Source organism: Orycteropus afer, unplaced genomic scaffold (assembly GCF_000298275.1).
Source record: "Orycteropus afer afer isolate SDZICR_OR568_19922 unplaced genomic scaffold, OryAfe1.0 scaffold00038, whole genome shotgun sequence".
In the NCBI taxonomy this organism is placed as follows: Eukaryota; Metazoa; Chordata; class Mammalia; order Tubulidentata; family Orycteropodidae; genus Orycteropus; species Orycteropus afer.
The window spans coordinates 8586284-8607722 of NW_006921625.1; the positions used below are offsets into that span (position 1 = coordinate 8586284).

Sequence of the window (21439 nt, forward strand, 5' to 3'; positions counted from 1 at the left end):
CAGGGGAGGCCTTCCATGAACATGTGGGTGGCTGACTCCCATCCAAGGGCATCATGTGGAAAGCACCTGGCAAGGCCCTGAGACATCGTAGATGCTACACCACCCTCCCCACACTGCCCACCAGCAGCCATGTCAGACCATGGATGGGGCTGGTGGTCCAGGGGCGGTTCCCTTGCCCACCCACAGAGGCTCCCTGCAGACCCTGCACCCCTCTCCCCCTTTGGAGGCGGGCCTTCCCACCAGCTTGGCAGAGCGAGGGGGGGGACAGCAACCTGCAAAGCCCGATTCCAGTGTCACCCCTGAAACACACACCCTGTCAGCACCCCATCTCCTGTTGATGCTCAGTCAGAGCCGGGATTATCGAGGCCACCAGTGGATGGAATGACTTCGTGATGACAGAAAGGCAGCTGCATTTTCTCTCAGACTGAAACGCCCCACCCCCCACTCCAGCTGAAGGGCAGCGCCAGCTTCAACAGACCCAAATTGGTATTGGCTTTTGGGAAGATAAGGAAATCAAAAACCACGGGAGACACGTTAAAAAAAAACAATCTTTATCCTCCAAGTGCAGGCGCACTCGCACAAACGCCCCGGCTGGGTCTCCATGCTGAGGGGGTCCTCGCCAGCTGGGGACGTTTTCATAAGAAGCGAACAAGATCACACTGCCCTCAGAAAGGCCCTAACTTCTTGCACATGGACAGGATGGATTACCCAGTCAACAAGCGAGGAAAGCATGGGCTTACTTGTGCTTACTTGCTAATGCGGAGTGAACCGTTTCACATGTTTTTCACCACATCATACTAACGTGCAAGTTCACTACAGATTAGGAAGCGAGCACAGTAAGCCCGCGCTTACCTTGCTTACCGGGTAATCCAACATGGCTCATAAACTAACACCAGAACGTCAGGCTTCCGCCTGCACAGGAGACCAAAGGAGAGGGGCAGGGCTGTCTGGCCACAACCCTAGCTTCCTGGGCGAATGGCGCCCCCTGGAGGGCGTGGTGCGCAGCCTTGCTGGTGAGCTACAGAGGAGATTCTCAGGGTTCTGAGTTCAGGGCTTCCACTAGGCCCAAAACAGGTGAGCTCAAATAGTAATTGTCTACATGCAGCAACGATTACCGTATTCTCTCTAACTGCAGCAACGATTACCACAGTCTCATTTAACTCTGGCGACACCTAGGAAGTCTGCACAGTCATATATCCTCATTTTCCAGATGAGCAAATAGTTGCTTAGAAGGGTGAAGTGACCCAGCCAAGGGCCCATGGTCAGGGTCAAACCCTGGCTCGTTTGTCTGCCCCAGGGGAGCCTTCTCCACCCTCACCCCCAGCTTCTCAAGGGCCCAGGAATGTACAGGAGGCTGTGGGCCAAGGAAGGCATAGAAATACCCTCTTCTCTCTGCTCCAGGGGAGACGGTCAGAAAGTCCACTGAGGGGAGAGCCCAGAAAGAGGGGATCCCTGGCAGAACACACTCTGGAAAAGCTGCTTCCTTAACTGTTTCAACAACAAGTTAAACATTGCAAAGAAGCTGACCACAGTAAGAAGAACGTTTCTAGCCCAGACCTCTGGCCTAAACCCCCACCTCCAGGGGCTAACAGTAGCCAGGGCAGATGGAGGCCACCGAGGGGCAGCCCAACTGTCTGCCCTCTGTCCTGAGCTGCCCTGCACAGTGCAGGGTTCGCGTCAGCCCATGAGAAGGGTGATCCAAGGAGATGATGCTGAAGGCAAGCTGGACACCCCAACCAGGGTCAGCAGTAAGTGGGGGGACCTGCACGGGTACCCTCTCCAAACTCCAGCAACAGCGAACAGTCTGTCCCCAAGGGCCTGCCCTCACAGAGGGTCTCCAAGTGTTGCTGTCCCACCATGCCCTGGCTGCTTCAGGAGGGCTGGTGTGTTCTGTTTCTTGATCCGAGACACATACATGGGGGAGGGGTTCCCTGAATAAAGTGGGCCCCAGCAGGCTCTGGAAAGAGCCCTGGTGGTAAAAAGGTCACATGCTGGGCTGCTAACCGAAGGGTAGATGGTTCGAATCCACCAGCGGCTCCTCGAGAGGAAGGACCAGCGATTTGCTCCGTAAACACGGCAGCCTAGGAATCCCATGGGGCAGATCTACTCTGTCATGTGGCGGGAATGGGCTCAGAGCCGACTCCATGGCGCCCAACACAATAGCAACCACAGGTGCTGGGCAGCGGGCTCACCCCAGGTCATGGAGCAGTCATGCTGGGGGTACGGTCCTCCTGTGCAGGGATGTCCACTCCTCTCCCCAGGAAGACACAAGATAGGGAGACCCAGCTTTACTGTGCCACCACCCCCACCTGCACTCTGCACCTAGGGGCCGAGGAGCCCTCCCTGATGGGTGACACAGGGGAAGGTGCATGCCCTGCTCACTCCTTCTCTCTCCCATCAGCACCCGAGGGCTGCATGTCTCGCCCCGCTCTCCAGCTCTGCAGGCTGTCAGCTTCCTGCGCAGGCTCATCTGGGAGGACTTTCGGGGTGCACCCACTGTGCTCCAGGCAAGCTAAGCAGGGGTCAGGGGGACCATGGCTTGTCAGGGTCCACTCATGTCCTGAGGCAGGAACAAGGTCTGATGTAAGCGAGTCTTAGGGTGTGACCTTTAACTCCAAACTCAGCTCTCCTGAGCCTGCATTGAGTCCACCTCTGCAGTGTTAGAGAAACAGGGCTGCAAAACACTGGCACGGGGAACCACGGAGGGTTTACTTCTTTACTTTTCCGTGTGTCCCACAGAAGACGTGCATTTCTTATACAATTATAAAAATTTACATTAATTTTAAAAAGAGAAAAAGTCACTGGTGACACTGTCAAAAATATAAAAACTGGCGGGATGCAGGGCGATCTCAGGGTACAGAACGGTTGTCCTGTGGGCTGCCGTGCGTAAGTCCCGACGGCCCATAAACCCAGCTCAGCAGAGGAGAAAGGTGAGATGTACCCAGGACCCGCAGCGGCTGAGCGTTTGGTTCCGTACTGCCAGTGGAAGTTCCACCCCAGAGGAAGGCCCAAGAGCTCCCCCAAGAGTCTCTGCTCCGAGGTGGCGGGACCTAGGCCCCAGATACCCAGGCCCCACCCCCCACCCCCCGCTAAGAGGCGTCTCGATCTCGCAGCTTCTGCGCATGTGCTTTGCTCCACACCCCCCCATAAAACAAACATGGGGGGTGCTGCTTCCTGAGGTGGGGCTGTGGAAATCTGCCCCAGAGGTACGTGGTTAGGTCTTAGGACTCACCAGGGGTTTGGTGGCTCCAACCTGGAGCCCAGACCTGTGGCCAGCACCTGGGGGGCTGGGTTAGAGTGGGACAAATGTCCTCCACTGCCACTGAGGACTATGGCCACTGCTCTCGGTATGGCATCCACAGACCCTGGGGCTCACTCTCTGTCCCCCAGTGGGCCTGGCCCCTGTCCTGCCCTGGTCTGTGGAGCCCAGGGGTCAGGGTGGGAGGGGAGTGATGAGTGGATGCGGAGGCTCCTTCTGCAAACAGGGCTGACAGCACCTAGTGGTATGGCGCCCGCCCTGCAGGGTATGTGCTCCGTGGCCAGCACCTGCCCTCGGAATATTCTGGAACAGCTTCAGGGAGGCTGTTGAATGTGGAGGCCCCCTCCTGGTCCCAGCCTGGCCACTTTCAGGCAGGAGGTGGCACAGGGAGAGAAGCCAGGCTGAGGCTGGGACCACGGGATCTGCTGCCACCTGGTGGGAGCACATGGTCACATGGACCAGGAGGGACCGAGTAAGGCCTCATGCCTGGGCCCCAGGCCCCTGCCTGGGTGCGTGGGAGCCCGACAGCACTAGGCCCCCACACACCCTACAGGCTCCAGGAGCAAAAGCATGAAGTCACCGCAAGCAGTGACGTGCTACAGGTATGGTTGGGCCAAAAGTCTTGGGGTGAAGATCCAGCGTGGTCCAGCCAGACCCAGGCTGGGGCCCAAGATTCCCCACAAGTGGCCCTGAATGGGACAGCAGCGAGCACACAGGAGGAGCAATCGCTGAGCACTCACTGTGCGCATTCTGCGGAAGGCCCTTCTATGCGCCACCCCCCTTAGAGGCAGGGTGTCTTCCTGTTCCCATTTTAAAGCTGCTGAAACTGAGGCCTGCAGAGATGTGAGTGGACATGCACCCAGTCCGAGCGCCCCGGAGCTGTGGTGGTAACAGCTTGTGGTCTCCCCTTAAGCATCACCAATCCGCACGCAGGAGAACGCGGGCGGGGAGGGGGCACCTTGGTTTCAAGATGGCTGCCGCCCTCCTGTGCGCCTCAGGGGCCCCTGACATTTCCTCAAATGCCCACTTCCCCAGAAAGCGGCCCTGAATAATCCTCCTACACACCAAACCCATCTGCCCGAGAGGCAGCAACCTTATCTTCTGATCCCATGAGGCCATACCCAGAACAGTTCACTCCCTGCAAGACTGCGAGAAACAGCGTCCTGAGCCGATGACGGCAGCAGACTGCCCAGGAAGTGCTGCCTTCCTCAAGGTGCGCCTCCGCCGCTCCGTGCTGCGGTAGCAGGAGCAAACACAGGCTCAGCTCCATCTGGCCACACGACCTGGGCAACTCAGACACCACTTCAGGCTTGATCTCCTGTGACACGGGCCCAGGAGGAAGACTCTGGGCCATGCCAATGGCTCTCCTCACCACGCGACTCTGAATAAATGGTACTCTGGCAACGTAACCTCATTGTCACCAGTCTCCTCTCAATCAAAGAAGCCAGAAATGATTAGCAAGCATTTTGCAGGCAGCTCACAGATAAGGCATTTCCGTGCAGAGACGCAGCAGGTGGGGGTCCCAGCCCTGTCTTCAGGAAGGAGGCCTGCCCACTGCTTTCCCTCCGGCCAGCCCGGGTAGCCTGCTCACAGCCAAGTACCACCGGCTATTCCAGAAGGCACTGGAAGTGTGCAGACTAGGAGCCTGTTCCAACAGGCCTCTCCTTCCCTCACACACAACCGCCCAGTGGGGTGAGAAGAGCAGGCATCCAGGGGCCACATGGCCAGAAGTGGGGAAACAAACAGTTGCTGTGGAGTCAAGGCCAACTCATGGCGACCCCACGTGTGTCAGAACCGTGCTCCACAGGGTTTTCAACGGGTGTTTTTTCAGATGTAGACTGCCAGGTCTTTCTTCCCAGGTGCCTCTGGGTGAACTTGAACTTTGCAGTTGACCATTTTAACATTAACCATTCGCACCACCCAGGGACTCGCGGGGGAAGGCAAAGCTGGGAGCTGCTCAGGCCTGTGGAGCTCAGACTTGCAGACCCCAAGAAAAGCTAGGGCACCAAGCGGCAAGGCTCCCTGTGTGGGGGTGAGGTGGTGTCATCCAGGAAGGGGCAATTGGAAGGGCAGCGAGGCTCCAGTCATGGGGAGGGTCAAGGACGCCACCAAGTCCGACAGAAATCTTTCCGTCCACGGCCGTGTGGCCATGTGCTCCCATGGCCACCCTACTCAGGTCATGTTTCTAGCTGACCCTGCCCTTGGCCGAACCAAGGGGTCATGTAACAGCTCACGTGTTTGGGGTGCAAGCCAATGCACATTCATAAGAGGTTGAAATTGAGCCCAGCAATTTCTGTTTACAAAAATTTGTATTACTCACACTTGGGCCAATAATGCCACACTCCAAACTCTTGGGCAATTATCCCCACCTGGAGTGGCGGGCACAGGAATGGGACCCAGCCGCATCTGGAAATGGGGAACGCGGTGGAGGACCCTGCAGCCAGCACTCACGCTGGCTCCTTGGCTCTCTGAGCCCGTTTCTGCATCTAATGGTACAGTGGGTAAGTGAAGGTCTGAGAGCAATGCACCGTGGGGGGTGCCCAGCCATACCTGCGGGCACGGCCTTTCCATGGTATCTCCTGTGGCACTTTGCAAGGGCTTCAGGAGGACTTTGCAAGGGCTCGTGGCGTGTGCTCAGGGCTGGGATGGCGGCTCAGCCAGCCGCCTTCTACAGGGCTGCACACCCACCTCTTCCAGCTGCACAACCCACTCCCGGGCCGGGCATGCCTGCCACCCACTCCCTGCACCCAGTTCCTGCCGCCGCCACCGGGGCGTCCCTGCTAGGCCCCAGTTCCGGCAACATTGAACTGTGCCCACGACACCTCACATGCCCCATGTTCCCGTGCCTCTCATGGCAGGCGGCAAGGACAGCAGTGAAACCAAGTCTGGGAGAGCTGAGCAGGGCCACCAGGTTGTGATGAAGCGCCCCTGACGCTCCACTCCTTGCATAAAGCCCACAGACAACTGAACACACCTCATGGGCCTATTCACTCAAGCAGGAGAAGTGCCTGCACCTGGCACACTGTAAGTACTAGAGTGCTCTAGAAAGATGGCTGATGTTCTTATTAGTAGAGTGGTCCGGTGGTCTGAGGCCGTCCAGCAGTCCTCAGCAAAGGTCGAGGTGCCCGGCCCCCTGGCCATGCTCTGTCCCTGCATCGCTCAGCAGCAAAGGGACCGCAGGGCAGCTTCCAGTATGTCCCATCAAGGCCATGGTTCAAAGCAATCCCTCGCCCGGCCTGTCCAGACTCCACTAGGCTGGGCTCGGCAAGAATCTGTCCTGAAATACTTCAGGTTCCCCAGTGTTTCCTGCCAAACAGGGCCGTGTCCTGCTTTGGGCCTTCTGGGTGTGTGTGTGTGGGGGGGGTGTCACTTCCAAAGTAGCACTGACGCTTTCCTTCCCTGCTCCCCTCCCTCCCTGCAACCTCCACCCTCACCCCTGCCTCGCTGCAGCCCTCCCTCATAGAACCTTCCTGATGGGCTCTGGGCAGCATGGCAGTGACATGGGGGCCCACAGCCAGTGGGGTGGCCCCAGACCCCACAGCCCTCGCTAGCCCACGGCCCATCCAGACCCACCGGACAGGCGCCTCCAGAAGACAGAAGCAGCCTGGCCCAGCCGGCCCCAGCTAGAGCGATGTGGGCTGGCCTCGGAAGGGCTGGACGGGTTTATTTTCAACCATCTCATGTGGAAACACTGATGCTTCCTCCTCACTGGCAGGTTCCAAACAACTTAACCCCTTCTCCTCCTGGCCATCTCCCTGCAGAGCAAATCAAGGACCGACTTCCTCACGCTGCCCCCAGAGCAGCAACCCTGTGATCCAAGAGGCCTCTGGGCGGAACTCTGGGGAACAAGCCAAGGACAGGCCTGAGCCCATTCCACCAGAGGTGGGGCTGCTCCGGGCGGAGGCGGCAGGGCCAGGACCGAGACCAGGTGCCAGTCCCAGCCCCCAGCTCGAAGCCCAGCTGAAAAGTGAGGGGGAGGACTGGCGAGAAGATCAGAGGTCTGCAAACCTTTTATGCTGTTTCCAAAGCTGTGGAACGCTCCCACCCCTGCAGGGGAGTCTTACAAGGAACCCCATACAAACAAAAGAGCTGCTCTGGGGGCACTAGGAGCAGGGGTCCAGAAGTCCCACCTGGTCCCCCTAATTCCCGCCAAGGACCAGAGCAGGACTGGGGCTCTGCGGCCCTTGGCCCGAGGACCCCTGACCAGCTGCTTCCGCAGCCTTGCAGTGCCTTAGTAGATGCAAGTGCCTCCTGCTGGCACCCAGTTCCCAACCCAGCAGCCAGCATGATTCAAAACCCACTAGGCCAACTAAAACTGCAGAAACAAATGGAACAGAGAGGAACACCTCCCCCTGGTGTAGTGGTCGAGAGCACAGGCTACAGAGTTAGACTCGCAAGGTTCAAATGCTGGCTGTGTGACTGTAGGCAAGTTACTGGACCTCCTTGAAAACAAGGGCAATATGGGTTAACCAACTCATCTGGTAGGTTCGAGGGTTCGATGAGTTGATATAACAGTCCTTGGATGTCCCTCTGCTGGTCGCTGTCACAATTAGTGTTTTCCCAACAACCTCAGGAGGGAAGCATGGTATGATCCCCATCTGCAGTGAGGAAGCTGAGGCACAGAGAGGTTAAGTAACCAGCCCTTAGCCACACAGCTGGCTGAGCCAGGATTCTCACCCAGGCAGCCCGGCCCCAGGGGCCTGAGGAGAAAGCGTTCTACAGAGAATCCTCCAGACAGATTTCAGGTCACATGAGAAAACATCTGGATTCAGCAAAAGTCTTTATTGGAACAATCTACTAGACCTGAGTGCGACTTGACACAGTCAGGTTCAGGTAAATCAAAGGCACAGCCACCGACAGCAGCAGCCTGGAGTGTGGCTGCTGCGCTGCAGCCGGGGCTACCCTCCCCCAGGACAGGTACCAGTGGGGGAAGGGACTGATGCTCCCGTGGGCTCACCGAACCTGCCGGGGCTCACCTGTACCCACCAGGCCTCACAGCATCCTGCAAATTGCAGACAGGAGATGCCGCCTCTGTGAGGCCACTCACTGGTTGAACAGAGGGTCATAGAATCCATCCTTTGCCGCTTGCCCCAAAGCCCAGGCCCCCTCTCCTCCCTTGCCCCAACTCCCATGCCCAAGCCGTTAGATTTAATGAGCGAGTACTGCCCTCTCTTGCCATAGGCCCTCTCTACAATCCCACAGAGGCTGCAAACAGAAAAAAACAAACCCACTGCCAGTGAGTCAATTCTGACTCATAACGACCCCCTTTCGGTTTCCGAGATGGTAAATCTTTATGGTAGTAGATTAAACTGTCTTCCTTCCTCGGCGTGGCTGGTGGGTTTGAACCACCAACCTTCTGGTTAGCAGTCAAATGCCTTAGGCAGTACACCACCAGAGCTCCTCATAGAGGCTGTAGGAGACCCACAATTCTTAAAAGAGAAGAGAGAAAACACCTGGCAAGCTGGTACCTGCCTTCAGGTGCTGAACTCCTGGCAGTGGACATCAGAACTCAAACCAAAGTCACTGCCATCAAGTTGATTCCGACTCACAGCAACCCCTGTTGGGTTTCCAAGGCTGTAAATCTTTATGGAAGTAGACTGCCCCATCTTCCTTCCACGGAGTGGCTGGTAGGTTTGATCCACTGACCTTCTGGTTAGCAGCCAAATGCTTTATCCACTACACCACACCAGAACTGGGGGATGAAAACAGGGTAAGGGATGGGCTCTGACGTGGTCTCGAAGCGTCCCACCCGCTTGTACACCAAGGGAAAAGTCACCACAAGGGGAAAGTCCATAATTTGACAACACTCACTGCCTTCATCAAGCAACTGGCGTTAACGTCACCAGCACTGAGCAAACACGTGGTGCCCCTGATAGGGTGCATTGAGAAGAAGACGTCACCCCTGCGACGTTCTGGCCCAAACACACACATATCCTGGCCTATCACAGGAAGCACTGGACCAACCCAAACTCTGCAAGTGGCTGTGACCTTCAAGGCTGTCAAGGTCATGGAAGTCGAGGAAAGGAAGGCTGGCGAGCTGCTCCAGGGAGGGTGTCCAGAGAGGACACCAGCGGCCGCACACCCTGGCTTGGATCCACCTCCTCCACTGGTCGTTAATGGAGTAATTGGTGCAACCTGAGCAGGGCTTGTAGCTGGGACAAGGTATGTGGAATCTCTTTGTGCTGTTCTTGAAATTTTTCAAAACTCTTCAAAAATAGAACTATGGTAACTCAAGGTAGGGCCCAGAGATTCTTCTGGAGATGGGTGTGGGAGGGGCGCACCAGGACGGGCCCCAGTGAGGGCCACGCAGAACCCAGCGGGCTGTGGGGTTACCGCTCGACCCCGGCCTCCCATTTGAAGCAGGCGACCCCGAAGGGCCCTTCCAGTCTGGGAATCCCATCACCGGGAAGGCCTGAAGAGACAGCAGGATTCAGGCCAGCTGAGGGAGGGGTGGCAGAGGGGCGGCAGCACAGCACGAACAAAGCTGGGGGGCCTGAAAGGGTGGGGGCCCGAGGGAGGGGGTGAGAGGCTGTCCTGCTGAGGGAGACCCTGGGCCTGCCCTGCCATCTCAGGAAGGCTGGGAGGCTGTGGCAACCCTCCCCAACCCGCGAGCCGGCCTGGCACCCAGCTTCCCCCCTGAGAAGGTACCAGCTGGAAAAGGAAGGTGGTGGTGGCTGACGAGGGCCACTTCACCTGCTCTACATCTGGGGTCCCCGGCTGCCGGGAGGGTCTCCCCGGGGCTGTCAGGGGGACCCTCAGGGTTCCCCACGGCTCACTGACTGCGTCCTGGGAGGTGGGCGGGCTGTTGGAGGCCCGGTCGGTAGCACTCCCAGGCCTGGCTCTCAGGTGCCCCAGTCTTGGCAGCAGACACACAGCAGCCACAAGAGGATGAGCGGGCGTGTGATCATGTGTGGGCCCGCGTGTGCAGTCTGTGTGAGTCTGTGTGGGTGTGTGGGCAGGCTCGTGTGGGGTCTAGAGGTATGTGAGGGCCTGGGTGTTAGCGTGTGTGTGTGTGTGGAGGGTCTGGGTGTCAGTATGTGTGATGTGCATGTGGGACTTGTGTGTGTGTATGTGGGGAGGGTCTGGATATGTATCTGTGAGTGTGTGTGGGACCTGTTTGTTAGCGTGCATCAGTGTGAGGGAGACCTTAGTGTGAGCATGTGTGACTACCAGGGGAACATGGCTGTCAGTGTGTGTGTGTGTGTGTGAGAGACTATGAGGGGAACGTGGGTGTGACTGCATGAGTGTGTGACTATGAGGGGAACGTGGGTGTGAGTGTGTGACTATGAGGGGAACGTGGGTGTGAGCGTGTGACTATGAGGGGAACGTGGGTGTGACTGTGTGTGAACGTGTGACTATGAGGGGAACATGGGTGTGAATATGTATGTGGGGCCAAGGTGTGACTGTGGGAGTGTGCGTGCAGCCTGGCTTCAGGCGGCCCTGACAGGACTGCTCCAGCCCCTGCCCCCTACCTCTAGCGGCCCCAGTAGAAAGCAAGGCTGAGGAAGAGGGTGTCTCAGTTTCTGGTGCTGCCGTGAAAGAATTACCACGAGCGGGAGGTTTTAACAGACAGAACTTATTTCCATAGTTTAGAAGGCAGGATGCCAGGTCTAGGGAAGACTCCCTCTGCGTCCTGGCTCTTTTTAAGCTTCTGCTCCTGAGTGATCTTCATGTGGTTTGGCCTCTCTCCACACATCACTGCTTCTCTGGCTCTCTCGTTGAATCTCTTTTATATCTCGAAAGACATTGGCTCAAGAGCACCTTACACTAACCCTGCCTCAGTCACATGACAGAGATAACCCACACAGACCCCAGCACAGAGGCTGGGGTTCCACCGACTCCCACACAGCCACAGGCACAGAGGCTGGGGGTCACAGCCAGTAGTTTGGGGGGGCACAATTCAATTCTTAACAAAGGAAAAATGACAGTCGGCCCTAAAGGGTCTGGAAAGAAGCAGCAAAGCCAAGGAGCACTGATGGTGAGGGTGAGGACAGGAGGGAGGAGACAAAGGGAAGGTGTGCGGGAGAAAACAAGGCCCGACACGCACACCTGGGAGCCAGCTCAGATACCTGCAGCTCGTGTTGAGAAGGAAGTCATGGAGGTGAGGGGAGCCTGGAGGCTGGGGGGCCAGGGTCACCAAAATAACGTGTAACAACGTCCCTGCCTCTCTGGGCTTTAGTGTGTCCACATCTGATCTCGATACTGAGGTGTCTTCAGGTTCCATTTCCTCATCTTTCAAGGGGAGACAGTACCAGCCTCTCAGGGTTGTCATGGGGATGAGATGCAAGGAACCATGGGGCCAACTTCAGTCGACTGCACTGATGAGCAGGGACCTTTACTTAGCTCAGTCTCTGGCTAATGTAGTATCACCCACAGGAGCGACTGCCCCAAGTTAAGCTGATGTCTTCACCCATGTGGTGACACAGTGTACATGGCTGGTTTGGGCCACCCCGTCCAGGTGGCAGACAGATGGCAGACAGAACCCTCTACAGCGGCCTTTGGCTCACACGACTCAAGTTTTCTCTGTGCTCTGGAAAGTGCTAGAAAGGACCTGGTTTGACCTTGGAGATGTGGCAGAGCTGACCCAAAATAGCACAGGCTGTCTGTGAGGGTAAATTCCCATCACTATGACAATGTGGGGAGGATGCAAAAGGGACTGCATTGAGAGAGGCTGAGCTAAATACAGACAGACCTGAACACTGACGGACCAGGGGACCTCAGGGCCGAACGTTGACAGATGAGGGGACCTCAGACAGACCCGTGTGCTGGCGGACTAGGGGACCTCAGACAGACCAGAACACTGACGGACCAGGGGACCTCAGACAGACCAGAACTCTGACGGACCAGGGGACCTCAGACAGACCAGAACTCTGGCAGACCAGGGGACCTCGGACAGGTGCAAACACTGACAGATGAGGGGACCTCAGACAGGCCCAAACACTGATGGACCAGGGGACCTAAGAGACAGCATCAAACCGGGAACTGGCAGTGCTGCTTGGCTGTATGTTGGCAGCACGCTACTCACTGGCCCGCTTTTATCAAAGAGGCCAGAGGTGGGCCAGCTTCAGGTACAAATGATGGAACTGGGGTCCTTCTTTTCTGTCTCCTGCAGGTCGGCTCCTGCCCTGGCCTGCTTTCTCCCAGGGTCCTGGTGACAGACGCGGCTACAGCAGTTTGCTGGCTTGTATTTCACTGGCCGCTTTCCCAGGGGTTTCAGCAAATCCTGGGGCCAACTTGCTGGCCAACTCAGCTCACACGCCCATCCTCGTGACCTGGCACCCTCGTGCCCCAGGCTGCCTACACCTGAGTCTTGGGCCTGGGCCTGTACCTGGACGGTGGACTGGGGGCAGGAGGGCTATTCCCGGAGACGCCTGAGGACCTCAAACAGGGACAGAGCCCCACCCCCTAATGCCACAGCCAATGACACAGAACCTGCTGGTCACGGCCAGTCCCAGGCCTTTCCTCTGCACCTCACGTCCCAGTCTCGTCTTCAGAATCACCCACAAGTGCCCCTCCCTGGGCCCTCAGGCTCCCCCTCAGTGCCTGCCTCCCCTCCCCCGGCTCCTCTTCCCAGCTCCGTCCCACTCGTGTGGCCCAGCACACAGGGCTAAGCCAGGGTTTCTCACCCCTACCGGGCCCTCACGCTGAGGGGACTTTCATACATTCTTCTGTCCCAATCCCGCAGATATCTGTTCACATACCATGGTCCTGTGGTGGGCCACCCACTGTCATCACAGCAAAGTTTTCTCACCCCCCAGGAAGACTTGTGGTTCCCCTTGAGGGCAGTACCGCCCTGTGGGGAGGCGGGCCCTTCTCCCTGCTGCCGGGGGAAGGGCAGGCACCGGGGTCCATCTGGAGCGTAGGCTGCAACACCTCTAGTCTGTGAGGAAGTTGGGCTGGGAGGACACACAGACCCTAAGGGCACACCTGGGCCTGCTAGACCCAGCGGATCCTCAGCATAAGCAAACCCAATGCTGTGTGATGTCAGAAGGCAGAGCTGTAGGGAGGTGTCTGTGGGGAGCTCCCTTCTCATTTTTCTGGAGAAAAATGCAGAAACTGACCCCATCAATGGATAATGGGTCAAAAATGCATCTCTCCTGGTGTGTCAGAAAAGCAGCAACGGTGGCCTCCCAGGGGATGGCCTGGCTAGGGCTGCGCCAACAGCACCCCATGTGTCTGTCTGGGCCACCCCTTTGCAGAGGAGGCAGTGGCAATCTTGGGGGAAGCAAGCGAAGACATGCGTGACCCCAGATCTCCCAAGGGCTCCCTGTGGAGCCTGAGTGGCCAAGGTTCATGCTGGGGTCAGGGAACATTCCAGGCGGGCAGCCAGCCCAGGGCAGGGTGGCTGGGCCCCGCTTCCTGCTGCCATCTCAGCATGGTGTTCCCTTTCATGGTGGCATGCTGGCTGTGGCAGGCCAGAGCTGCCCAGACTTGCCTGGCCCCCCATGCCGCCCCCCCAAAAAAAGCTAAACATGGGCATGGGGGGTGGGGCTTGGGTGTAACTATGAAGACAGCAAGGATGTAACCTCTGGGGCTGCCACCTGTCACCTCTGCCCATCGGGCCTGGGGTACAGTGAGTGGCAGCAGACACTTGACTGGAGGCCTGGGTCAGAAGCCCCGGAAACCAGATCCTGCTCAAGTCATACATCATCCCATGTGACCGCTCCTGCCAGGCTGAGTAGGTTTGTTCCTGAGCCCCTCCCCCAGAGGCACGGGGCAGCCTCGAGTCCAGCATTGCCCCCCCTCCCCTAGGCCAGTCTACGGCCAGCTGGTGTCTGTCAGGCTCTGTGCCTGACCCAGCCTCATCTACGACCACTGGGGCAGGGCCGAGGCCCAGAGTGTTTACACACAAGTGTTGAGGCCACGTGGTGTGATGCCCCACAACGACGCAGGGACAGAGGGCCCCCACCACCACCACCACCCTGGCCTCCTCTAGCTGCTCGCTGTGACCTGTGTGGCTCCTGAAAAGTTAATGTGTCACCACAGAAGTTTGTTCACTTCTCTCCAACAGCATTGGCACCAGAAGAAACTGGAACCCCTGCTTCAGGAGTGCACTGAGCTCAGTGGCTGCAAAGGCACAAGGCCTGGTGGAAGGGAATATTCTGGGGGCACTGAGCCCAGCTAAGGCCGGATCCAGCCTCCAGCCCAGGCGAAGGGCACAGTGGGCAGATGCTTGATGAGCCCTGAGCTGACAGGCGCTGGGGCCCCGATCTGCGGCCACTCTGCCAGGTGGAAAGCCCTGGCCATGCCCAGCCCTAGCGGAGCCCCGGCCGAGGAGGGACCTGGCAGGCCGTCTGGAGCGCTGGTGCCAGGACATGCCCCCTCTGAGTGCAGAGGGGCAAGCTGTCCGTAAGGAACACCAGACTTGAGTGAAGGATAGACGAGAAGCAGCGGGTGAACTCTGAGGACCAGTTTATTGACAGCAACTTCAAGATGAGGATGGGCCTTCCAGGCAGTGACACCTTCAACGGTGCAAAGAAAGAGGGTGCCCCGTGCAGAGCAGAAGGGGACTGCAAAGGGACATTTCCGGGGAACATCTCCCAGTGTCCCTCGAGTCCTCCAGGAGAGGAGGGATCTGGGGTGGGGACATAACGAGTGCAGTCTGTCTCAGGCATGCTGACAGCTCTGTCCCACCCCCACTGGGGACAGATGGACCTTTCAGGACTGGGAAGAAAGTCCCTTCCAGAAGTTTGCAAAAATGAAAAGGCACCAGGCCCCCAGGCACAGCTGCAGGCCCCAGAGGAGGGAGGGAGGCTGGGCGGCAGGGTTGGAGGGGCAGCATCCTCCCAGCCTGCCCCCATCATTCACCCACCAGCCCTGCCTGCGCCCTGCAGTGGGACACAAGACCACCGGCAGCTCACTCAGCTGCAGAAACGAACCCCAGGACAGGGAGTCGCCAGCAGGCAGAGTCGTGGCAGGTGCACAGCCCACGCCAGGGGAGCAGGGCTCAGCGCAGCTTGAGGACAGTCTCCTACGGCAAGGATGTCCCCTCTGGGCTTAGCATCTCATCTGAGAGCCCCAGACATGAGGGCCACCCTCCTGGGCCACCAGGACTCCGGGCCACCAGGGTCTGCCAACAGTGCAATGGGGCAGCCGCCCTCATCCAGGCCTGGGTGGCAGGAGCACCCCAGGGTAGGTGGGAGTCAGGGTGTCTGGGGCAGGTGTGTCAGACATCCAGGAAAGACAGACCTTCACCTGCCACCCAGGTGAGGACCACCCCCCAGCTGGGCCGCAGCCTCACAGAGCAGGTGTGAAAAGGAAGCTTTGTTCTGGGGCCTGCTGGCCTGGGAGGGGAGTGCACTGCCTGCTGCTTGCAGTGCCGAGGCTGTGACAGGGGCTGGGGGCCTCAGAGGGCAGGTGGCCACAGCCTCCAGGGAGACAGTGAGGCCTTGGGAAACCCGTCCAGCTCTGGGGCAGGACCCTCTTCTCTTTGGACCATTTGGGATAAAAGCAGAAACGCAGAGGAGAGAACATGGTGGAGGTGACAGATCTCACCGCTGCCTAGTGCATCTGGGCCCCACAATCCCCTGCACTGCCTCCTCTGTTCAGAGGGTTGATGGAGACACCATGGGGGAGACCCCCTGGGGGAGCACCATGGGGATGAGGGATGGATTCCTGGGAGACACGGACCTGAAGGGGTGCTACAACGGGCTATCCCAGCTCCAGTGTCCCTCCAGTTCAGCGAGAGACCTAGGCCGGGACTAGGACGGGCCCAAGAGGCCTCACCACACCCCACTGGCCCATCCAGAGGCCCTTGGCTCCTCTGGGCCCTGCACCATGGGAAGATGAGTCTTGTTGGCAGACCAGACGCTGCCCTGCCTCAGCTCACATTGCTGCGGACCCAGCCGTGCTGACCTTCAAAGCCACCCTGCTTGCTCCCTCGCAGAGGCCGCCGGAGGTGGGACTGCAGGTCTGGAAAAGCTCAGGCAGGAGCACTGGCCCGTCTCCAGGTGCCCAAATGACAGCAGAGGCCAGCCACCCAACTTCTGGGAGCATCACTGAGGATGCCACATGGTCCCAAACGAGAGGCCCAGACCTCAATGCAGCAAGTCCCTATCAGGGCTACAGAGCACACAGCTGGCCAGCATGTGGAGAGGTGTGGACAGGCCCACCACAAAGGGCAGTTCGTGTGCCAGAGTGCCATCTAGAGGAAGACGAGGGCAATGCAGGCATGGAGCCAGACAGGTGCAGGCACAGGTACAATTTAAAACTGTCCAGTAGCCAGGGCGCCATCTGGAGGGCGATGGGGGCCGTGCAGGTGAGGGCTGGCCCCACGGAGCAGGGCAGGTGCAAGTGCAGGTACAATCTGAAACTGTCCAGCAGCCACATTCACAGAATTCAAAACCCACAGGTGACATTAATGTCACCACTACCTTTATTTAATGCAACAGACCCGAAACAGCAATACGTCAACATGTGATCGATGTAAAAGGTGGCTAATGAGATCTTTTCCACCACTTGGTCACAGCGTGTGCTGTGGGCCAGGTCCTGACCCCTTACAGAACTCACTAGGTGCTAAAGGTACGACAAAGACCGCCAGGTATGCTCATGGAAAGATGCTCAAGAGAAAAAGCAAGTTACAAATAATAAATCCCACTTTCATGAAAAGAAAAAAACAAAACATTAGCTTTGTCTCTGTGTAGAGAGAAATGGTCTGGACAAATGTAACAAGTCGTGGAAGGGGTTCATTTTCCCAGGAGGTGGGCTCACAGGTGATATCCACTTCATGACTTTCTTGAAATGACACACAGGTGACTGGACTCTGTAAGGTGTCAACCCTGGCAGCATGGAGTGGGTGGCAGCCTCCCACACACCCACCTGCCCATAGTGGCTTCCCCGCTATGTGTGGACCTTCTTCAGAGACTTGCTTGGGGCTGGCACAAGACAGTACATTCTTAGGAGCTCCTGACTTTGGCTGGAATCCCCAGGAAGACCCCAGATAAGGTTACATGTAATCAGGACAGAGCATGTTGCTCCCCAAATAAACCGGAAGAAGCCCTGTGCAACGGTCCCCAGTTTGCGGTTCCTCCCCTGCTGCTAAGCCTCACCCACTTTTTCTTTCAAAGCAGCTGTCAGTCACCTGCAGGTGCTGGGGCGTCTCCTGATGGTGACGTCTGGGCACGCCTAGGCACTAGGCAGCACTACGCAACACCACCCACGGGCACCAAGTCCTGCTGCTGCACAAGGTGTCAGCAACACGACCAGGCACTGCAACTCGTGGGGGCGGGCAGGGCAGGACTCGGGACCTCGGGGCCCCAGGCTAGCCTATCGGGGACCAAGTTTGTGAGGCCTGTGAACGAGGCCTCCCTTGCTCACCTGGGTCAAATGTAACAAGGGGAGACAGGAGCCCTTCTGCAGGTTCTGGGAAGAAGGGAGGTCCATCCTTCAGGTGTGCCCAGGTCTACACAGAAGCTTCCTGCTCTTGAAGGGTCCGGCAGAGGAGGAGGCACTGGGCTGGCTGACCCGCACTCACCTGTGTCCACCCTCAGTCCCAGAACCACAGGTCCCCTGGTCCTTTACGGAGGAGTGAGAGGTCAGATCAGGGTCAGGCCCTACTCTGGGCTTAGCGTCTCGTCGGAGAGCCCCAGACATGAGGGCCAGCACCCTCCTGGGTCCGCCAGCAGTGCATGGAGGGTGGGACAGCCACCCTCATCTAGGCCTGGACAGCAGGAGCACCCCAGGTCGGGTAGGAGTTGGGGAGTCTGAGGGAGGTGTGTCACACACCCAGGAAAGACCTTCACCTGCCAGCCAGGTGAGGGCCACACCCCAGCTGGGCCAGCAGCTTCCAGAGCAGGGGTGAAAAGAGAGCTTTGTTCTGGGCCTTGCTGGACTGGGAGGGCTCACCCAGGACAGCTTGCCCAGGACAGAGGTAACCAGCTCCCTCAAGCACAAGTATTGCTGGGCACCCGTGCTGAACCAAGTCCCTCCAGCATCCACAAAACTATGTTCCCTGAATGGCTACCACTGAAACCACCCAGAACAAAGCAAGACAACACTCTCGTTATCTGGATGAAGAAGGCCTCTTCCCGGTCCTTGTCATACTTGCGGGAAGAATTTCCATAAGCGAGCGACCTGCAGGCGGGTAGTCCCAGGTGATCTGCGAGCAAGTGGTGGTGCTCAGTGGTGACTTAACAAACTTACTTAACGAGGCACCAGTCACAGAAGCACATATGCCTTTGTTGTTGTTGTTACGTGCCACTGAGTCGGACCCGACTCATAGCGACCCCTCCTTGGGTTTCTGAGGTGGTATCATTACAGAAGTAGATTGCCCAACCTTCCTTCCGAGGAGTGGCTGGTGGGTTTGAACTGCCAGCCTTCTGGTTAGCAGTCAAGTACCTTAGGAACTATGCTACCAGAGCTCCTCACATGCCTTTATTAAAAGTGGAATGTTTCTAAAGGGGACATGGAGAGTGACTGGGGACGGCCATAAAAAGCAAAGGGCATCTCCAGAAGAGTGGAGATGGGTCTTCCCCATAGAATGTAAAGACACTAAACTGCCTCACTTACTGGTTTTTATACTCACAGGTGGTTTTGGGCTGTTGCAGGTGTTAGCTCATTAACCTTCTTAAATATTCCAAGGTCTGTGGTTGTCCTGTTTTACTTTAATTGACTAAATCTCCCAGGCAGTTGTGAGCAGTGACAGGTGTTAGCTCATGAACCTTCTGAAATATCCCACCTCTCTCCCTTTTCTCCTCCCTTCGGGCCTGTCCCTAGGGCAGGCCTCCCCTATCCTCTCTTCCTAACACTCTGAGGAATGACACACTCTCAACAGACAAGTGAGCAGGAGCCAGTCACCACAAGCAGCTGCTCCACCCCCTGGAGTGGCGACACCTGCAGGTGCCCCTCAGTGACCTGCTTAAGACCAGGCTGACTGCTGACCAAGCAAATGAAACACAACCAAGTGTCCCTGACCGAGGGCCCTAGAATGGAGAAGGCAAGTGAAGGGACAGGTGAGTGGTGAGGTGAGTGCTCTCAGACTGTAACCACCACCAGGCCCCACAAGACCTGCCTGCCCTGTGCTCTATCTCCTAGTGGGTACCACCTTCTCATCTCTGTGACACCATGGCCAGACCCCATGCCGACTTGTGGCAACCCACCTGCGTCTGAGAACTCTGCTCCACAGGATTTGGATGGCTGTGAGCCTTTGAAGTGGTCCCAGGCCTTTCTTCCAAGGGGCCCACTGGGTGTGCTCAAACCTCCACCCTCTCAGTAAGTAGCCAAACACATAACCCTTCGCATCACCCAGGGACCCCCTCTGTAATGCACACACATGCAAATGCCAGTGTTGAAACCCATCCTGTGTCAAAAGCTGCGGTGTCCTCCAGTCAGTCAGTGATCTAAACACAATGCAACCTGTGAGAGCCAAAACTCAACGGGACTGCCTTGTTTTTCCCCGTCTCGCAGGTTTTCCACCTTTGACAGGCATCATACCACTTTTTCTATCAATCTCCAGTGGGAAATATTTGCCCTTTCCTTCTTTGACAGGTTCCAGCTTTTGCAGGCTTTACAAAAACTATAAAATTCTTAGAAAAAAGCCCTTGAGGTAGATCCCATGACCTTGGATTTGGCACTGTTTTCATCAGTATGGCACACAGCACAAGCCACAGAAAAACCCACAAAAACTGTCTTGTCACATTATGACAAGCTTTGTGCACGAAAGTACCTTATCAAGCTAAGGGCCTAATGTACAGAACGTATAAAATTCCTGTACAACCCAACAACAAAAGACAAACAGCCCATTTACAATATGGGCAGAGGACCTGAACAGACGTTTCTCCAACGAAGACATATAAATAGGCAACAAAACTCAAAAACTCAAATCAGTGTTGTCAAGTCCATTCCAACTCCTGGTGACCCCCATTGGGTTTCCAAAGCTGTCTTTATGGAAGCAGACTGCCTCATGTTTCTTCCACAGAGCAGCTGGTGGGTTTGAACTACTGACCTTTTGGTTAGGAGCCAAAAGCCTTAACCACCACACCACCAGAGTTCCTTAAATAGGCAACAAGCCCAAAAAAGATGGTTAAAAATTTGTTGTTGTTGTTGTTGTTGTTTAAAAAGCTGCTTTGCCTTCTGCTCTCTGCTACAAAGGATCAGCCAGGCCTGTCCTCAGAAGACAGTTACACAACAGACAACCAAAGCCCACACACTGCGGATATTTGGAGAGAATAACCACCTTTCTTTTGGAAAACAAAGCAAAAGGCTGGCTGCCCCCAGGGACTAGCAGGGGCGGCAGGCAAAATGCCTGCGCAGCACTGACCTGAACTTCCCGGTGCGCACCTGCAGTGCCCGCATCCCACAGCGCTGGGCCCCACCAACGTCGCCCACGATGTCGTCTCCAATCATGATGGCCTGTCAAGCAGTGAAATACACTCAGAAGTCATGTCCAGAGCATTTTATTCCTGCACGCCTTCATCGTTTTTGACATAATAAACTGTCGACTGGATGTTTTAAACCCCCATCATATGAACTACGGAAGATAATACTGTCACCGGATTGATGAAAAGTCAGCCCACCTTGAATACATCTCCCGCTGCCCCCCACATACCAGGTCACAGCTATGAACAGTATGTATTTGCACAATCTGAAATTAATCAGCAGATGTCAAAGTGACTCGGTGCCACAAGGACACGTGAGATGCTGAGGCTGTCTGTCCACTTGAACACAGCCCACGCTGGAAATCCACCTGACGGTAAACACGCTATAACCCAGTCATGTGGCTGCGTGAACTGAGAACTCCCCACACATCTTTGCATTCTGGGGTTTAAAAGGTTCTGCTCTCAGCAATGGAAACACACGAAGTACTTGAAATAAAATTGCATTTCCTTTCCAGCAAACATTCCATACTTATTACCCACAGGAATTTTCTCTGATGTTTCCTCTCTCTATACCCGTGTTTCCCAAAGTGTGTTACCCACACTAGTGATGCACTATTTGATTTTCAGCAGAACAATGACATACGTTTTTACTGTAATAGTTTTGCATTTATTTTAGAGTAATCTATTTATGGTAAGTGAAGGAGTCCAGTCTTCCTTTATAATCATGATCAAAAACACCTTTTGAAATGCATTTAATAAAATTATATATAAAAAGCAAATAAAACCCACTGCCATCAAGTCGATTCCAACTCATAGCACCCCCCACTGGATTTCCGAGGCAGTAAATCCTTTTTTTTTTTTTTTT

The 21439-nt window shown here is 56.4% G+C and overlaps 1 protein-coding gene across 1 annotated transcript in view; it reads right to left on the minus strand.

The window, feature by feature from the left end:
* Positions 1-21439, minus strand: part of LOC103193647 (phospholysine phosphohistidine inorganic pyrophosphate phosphatase) — a 135904-nt gene that overhangs the window by 65450 nt on the left and 49015 nt on the right. The window contains exon 6 of the mRNA XM_007936901.1: positions 20517-20608. Within this exon, the coding sequence (XP_007935092.1) occupies positions 20517-20608 (92 nt within the window). The remainder of the gene's footprint in view (positions 1-20516; positions 20609-21439) is intronic.